This window comes from Octopus bimaculoides, chromosome 2 (genome assembly GCF_001194135.2).
Source record: "Octopus bimaculoides isolate UCB-OBI-ISO-001 chromosome 2, ASM119413v2, whole genome shotgun sequence".
Classification (NCBI taxonomy): domain Eukaryota; kingdom Metazoa; phylum Mollusca; class Cephalopoda; order Octopoda; family Octopodidae; genus Octopus; species Octopus bimaculoides.
Genome location: NC_068982.1, coordinates 174,890,368 through 174,896,432, shown reverse-complemented (window position 1 = coordinate 174,896,432; position 6,065 = coordinate 174,890,368). Strand labels below are relative to the sequence as shown.

The 6,065-nt window shown below is 34.2% G+C and overlaps 1 protein-coding gene across 2 annotated transcripts in view; it reads right to left on the bottom strand.

Moving 5' to 3' along the window:
• LOC106871732 (3-oxoacyl-[acyl-carrier-protein] reductase FabG) overlaps positions 1-2,178 on the bottom strand; it is a 12,206-nt gene extending 10,028 nt beyond the window's left edge. The window contains exon 1 of one of the 2 annotated variants that reach the window (XM_014918347.2): positions 1,782-2,178. In XM_014918347.2, the coding sequence (XP_014773833.1) occupies positions 1,782-1,809 (28 nt within the window). In that variant the 5' untranslated portion in view covers positions 1,810-2,178. Of the gene's footprint in view, positions 1-1,116; positions 1,685-1,781 lie in introns of those variants that run through there. The other variant, XM_014918346.2, reaches the window with a different exon arrangement.
• Between the last annotated feature and the right edge of the window lie 3,887 nt (positions 2,179-6,065).

Below are 6,065 nucleotides of genomic sequence, written 5' to 3'. Positions count from 1 at the left end.
ATATATATATATATATATATATAGATATAGATATCTATATATATAATACATATATAGATATGTGTATATATGTATGCATATATTGATGTATATATATAATGCATATACAGATATGTATATATATATATATGTGTGTGTGTGTACATATAGATATCTATATAATACATATATAGATATGTGTATATATGTATGCATATATCGATGTATATATATAATGCGTATACAGATATGTGTGTATATATATATATATATATATACACATCTACGTTTATATACATCTATGTATATATACATACATACATAACCTCTCTCTCTCTCTCACACACACACACACACACACACCAGCATCATTGCTCTCTCTGCCTCATCACATACACTAACAAAAGAACTTCAGATACACACCATATTTTGTCTCGCACACCCCATCAAACATACACACACGGCATACCAACTTCAAAAGAACTTCGCTGATCCAATCGCGCTCTCTCTGTCTCTTTCGCTTTTACGCCGACTTGAAAAGATCCCCTACCCCCACCCCACCTCACATATATAAAAAATTTTAGGGAAAGCGACGATCTTCTTCCGAAACATAAACAAATAAATACACGTGCATTGTTGTGTGCGACCAATTGAAGGACTTAGTATTAAACTGATATTTTTTCATCCTCTTTTTCTTTTTTTCTTTCCTCGCTCATGTTTGTATTTTAATGTGGTTTGTATCATATACATATGTGTTATAAATGTAACTGTTAAATAATCTGAATAAATAGACAGCTAATTAAAGTTTTAAAAAAAAAACTTTTAACGTTACAGTTTTTGTTTAGGACAAAAAAAAAAAAAGAAAAAACATTACATAGTACCAATATAAGTACTAAAAAGACATAAAAGGTGATAACATCTTAATTCGGAATTAAGGCGATATTTCGATTATATCGAAATACTGCAACCACAGAGGTGGTACTGCAGTGGTTGCTAACAGAAAGTTCCTAATTTCTGTTGACTCTTGTTTTGGAAGGGTTTTCATCTCATAACGCACATTAAGAATAAAAACATTGCTGGATCTTACACATTATTACGTATTAAAATGGATTTTGATATTTTAAATTAAATACTAACCCCTTTCTCTCATACATCCTCGTAATACACATACTTTAAAAATGAAAGTTTTTTTTCTTTTTTTGCTCCCTATAGTAAACAATATTTCGTGTCCGTTTTGGTATTTCAAGTAAGTCATATTTTTATACATTCCTCCCTAAATTTCTTCGAAATAACGCGGTCCTTTTTTACTACTTCGTAGAATTTAAGAAATAAAATTACAAGATGTCCCGCATATTTGGCACCGAAATAGGAAATAAAGGTTCATTCTTGCGCATGCAGACATGTGTCTGTTGAAAAGTATTCCAATCGTGACAATTCTGTTTGTCTTTTTTTTTTTGTCTTTTTAACATTTCAACTATACCTATCCAGTCTGTGTTAAAAAGCGCTCCAATCGTGAACATCCCTTACGGACAGGTTACCTGGAAATTGTTGGGTGTCAGCGAATTTCTTCCACAAGTTCGATTCACAGATCCGACCAAACTTCAACACAAATCACAACTTAATTGAAAACAAGCCAGCAGGACAGAGAATAAATATAGAGGTGGTATGGATAGAATAAATATGCAACTATCTGAGAGGCGAAGTGTTTGATACTGAAAAATACATCGCCCAACTCACACAAAATTAAAAGCAACTTACATCAAAATTTTTCATGTAGATAACAGATAATATTATAGACTTACCAGCAACACATGATTCTTGCGACGACATAATTATTGCACAGACCCAGATTTCGGATTCAGTAACTTGCTGCAACTAGCCAGCATATGACCGATGTTTGTTAATTTGCTGTCTCACCCTCTCCCTTCCTTTCTCTTACTCCCCCTCCGTTTATTTGAAACTCAATCTTTTGTTATTTTCTTTTTTAACTTACATATTGTATTGTACTAACAGCATGTTTTCACCGGAAGAAAAAGGTGGGGGGAAAGGCCATTAAAAGCATAAATTATCAAACTATAGAGAAAACAACCCATAACTACCTCACAAAGGAAAAGAAAAAAAAAAGGGCGAATTAAGCAGTAGCTGGGAGAGGGAAATTAAGAAGCTGAACATGGCGGGGAGGGAGTTACATGTGCATTATTATTATTATTATTACTCCAGCCTTGCTGCATCAACAACAGACCTGGGTATCTTCCACACTTAATGCAGAGGAAAGGAAACTGAACAAATACAGGAGTCTGACTGGCTGCTACTTTTTGTACAGGTTGCTGTCAAAACTGCAGGTGTTCTTGGACCCTGCACTGTTGATCCCCTCTGCAAAATTGGGGTAACGGCCTATCTGAGAAATGTACCCTGTGAGGTGGGGTGGCTGTTGCAGTGAATGTTGCTGGTCATGGAGAATATCTTTCAGTCAATCAATGATTGTAACAAGAAAATCACTCCCAAGAAAACTGAAGTTTCATGTTCTCATACTTCTAACCTTCATAGTCATGAATCAGCATTAGGATCTTGTGAAGAAGTATACACCTACATCTTGCTTTTTCCACCTGATGAAGAAGGTGTAATGTGATTTCTGATAACAGCAGCTGTTTTTCCTTTCTTTTTTTTTTTTCAATTTATTTGAAAAACTTCTGCCATACCACCCAAAAGAAGATGAATGTAAAGTTTCTGGATTGATGAAATCCACAGAACTCAAAGAAATGAATTTTAGTAGCACAAGTTGTGCTTCAGAGTTGTCTGTTCTTCTGTACTCTTTGGAGTTTTGGATCCAATAAATCAACATCCTTAACTCAATTTTTGTACCCTAAAATATATATATATATTTGTATATTTTGTACTGTCCCTCACAAGGTGAATGAAATTTATGATACAATTTCTTCATTTTCTTCTTTTAAAAAGGTAATCATAAAATGCTTGAATAATATATTGCTTTTCTGTAGATTGCAGCTTTGCCAAAAATAAGCTGGAATAGAATCATCTAGTTACAAAAATGAATAAGTGGATCTAACAATAAAGAGAACTTGTGTGTTTTCAATTCATAATCTATTTTATTGTTAAAAGTTTGTATGGAATGCAACAGTTCCAAGAAAAGAAAAAGTAATATCAGTTAGTTCTCTTCATAGCAGTAGAGGGTTTTAAGAAAAAACAAAAACAAGAATATGCCTGTGCTAGCGTTAGTGCAGATGGTTCTTTTTACAACACAGCATTTTGACAATCATAACTGTGGAAACTCTGCTAAATGTAAGAATTCACCAGCTATTATACTCTATAGCTTACAACACTAAACCCCTGACATTCACGCTGCTGCCTGTGAAGCTCTGTCTTCTTTTCAGAATTAGTTTCCTTTATATGCTTCTCAGCAAATCTAACTGGACAGATCTGTGGTGATATCATCCTTCAAACAACCAGCAGTTGTTAGCATATAATATAATTGACTAGATTTCTGCTGATGTCACTACTCAATTTATAAAAAACTCCAGTTGTTATATAAGAGTTTTCTAAGTGAATTAAATTAGACTTTCTCGGTTGTTATGTAATCTAGTCACGTATCTCACATAACAAAAATGGAAAGTATATAACAGGGTGCTGAAATAAATCTGCAATAACTTAATGTAATCATTATTGATGCTGAACATCTGTCAAATGTAGAATGAAATTATTCAATAGATACTTCAGACAAAAAGTGTATTCAGGAGTAAACCCTAAGATCCCTTCCTGTTTAAAGGATTTGTGATAATGATGATAATTGGACTTAATTTGTTCTATATCATATTTTTTTTTAATTACAAAATGCTAATCTAATTAGAAACATTGTATTGTATTCTTAGTCAATCTACATAACTGTGCTAACCTCAGACTGCTTGGCTGAAAGATTTTATTCCCATTTCATTGATCATAGGACGAGCATGATTCTTTGAAGTTACTTGTTCTGCCAATTTGCAAAATCAATAACACAAGCTAGAGAAAAAGTAATATAAAATAATTAAAAGGACAAACGACAAACATTTACATATTTATCTTAAAAAAATAACAAAACAGAATTTTATTCAAAGAATGACAAATAGGAAGTTGTGATGATCATATCATTCCTCCATGACATTAGCAGAATAGGTAACTGAAAATAGAAACAGTTGCAGACTGAGACATGCCAAGAAGTTACCATAACACATTTTCAGCACTTCTATTTCCAAAATGTAATATATGCTAGAATCAACAGGCTTCTAATAAAGCAGCTTATTGTAATTCAGAGCAGTGGAATGGAAGAAATGGTAGAGCGCTAGACTAAAGGTTTTATATTAATTCTTCTCTTACCTCAGTGCTCTGAGTTCAATACCTGTCAAAGTTTACTTTTTCTATCATTCCTTTGGTTTCAAATACACACAGATATATATATATATATATATATATATATTAAGGGCATTACTATACATAAATGCCTCACGCTAGGAGGGACTCTTAAAGTCAAAACTACCATAATAAACACATCGTACATCGGTACAATGTGTTTATTATGGTAGTTTTGACTTTAAGAGTCCCTCCTAGTGTGAAGCATTTATGTATAGTAATGCCCTTAATATATATATATATGAGCGTGGCCGTTTTCGTGCGGGTGACACGTAAAAGCACCCACTACACTCTCTGAGTGGTTGGCGTTAGGAAGGGCATCCAGCTGTAGAAACTCTGCCAAATCAGACTGGAGCCTGGTGTTGCCATCCGGTTTCACCAGTCCTCAGTCAAATCGTCCAACCCATGCTAGCATGGAAAGCGGACGTTAAACGATGATGATGATATATATATATTTATTTATTTATGTGTTTCAAATTAATACATTTTTTTCATCATAAGGTTTTTCACGCTAACTACTTGATAAATTCTTATAAAAGATTTTATCCTATTTTTAAATTGTATATATATATATCATCATCGTCGTCGTTTAGCGTCCGCTTTCCATGCTAGCATGGGTTGGACGATTTGACTGAGGACTGGTGAACCAGGTGGCTACACCAGGCTCCAATCTGATTTGGCAGAGTTTCTACAGCTGGATGCCCTTCCTAACGCCAACCACTCCGAGAGTGTAGTGGGTGCTTTTACATGCCACCGGCACGAAGGCCAGTCAAGCGGTACTGGCAATGGCCATGCTCGAAATGGTGTCTTTTACGTGCCACCTGCACAGGAGCCAGTCCAGCGGCACTGGTAACGATCTCACTCGAATGTCTTTACACGTGCCATCACGTTTTCGCTTCGCTTTTGCTTGCCTCAACAGGTCTTTGCAAGCCGAGTTCCATGTCCAATGAAGGAGACAATGTTGGCATGGGTGCCAGCCGTCGAAATTAGTTTGATTTCCCTTGCCTCAACAGGTTTTCACAAGCGGAGTTTAGTGTCCAATGTAGGAAGATACGCATCCTGGAAGAGGCCTTGGATTTAGGTCTCACTTGGCTTGCCGGGTCTTCTCACGCACACCACATTTCCAAAGGTCACACACACACACATACTCCAAAAAAAAAAAAAAAAAATAATAATGGTTTTGTGTCAATCTATAGAATTATAATTAAAATGGTTTTGATGGTCAACAAATGTAAATTAAAGAATATCTCAGGTGAAATAGGAATAGTCAGTCAAATTGTTAAATGTCTATTAGAAAGAATTCCTAGGTTATATTTTGGATTTTGTGGCACAGTTTGACTGACATTTTAATTTTATTAAGGATTATCAAGTATATGTAACAGGTGACGAAAATACTAGACTTTTTACTCAGTTAAAAAAAAAATCACAAATTTATAAATGATGGCAGTGAGAAATGAGTGACATTCATCTTCAGCTGGAGAACATTAGCAGTATATGAAATGAAGGAAAAGATACTGCATTTCTAAAAGACATTAGAGATATTTTTAAAGTGAAATAGCTACAACTGATGGAAATGGTTTACCAAGAACTCACATACTGTGTTTTTTTTTAATTTGGTTGCTGCAAACCAAACCAGCATATATATATATATATATATATATATATATATATATATATATATA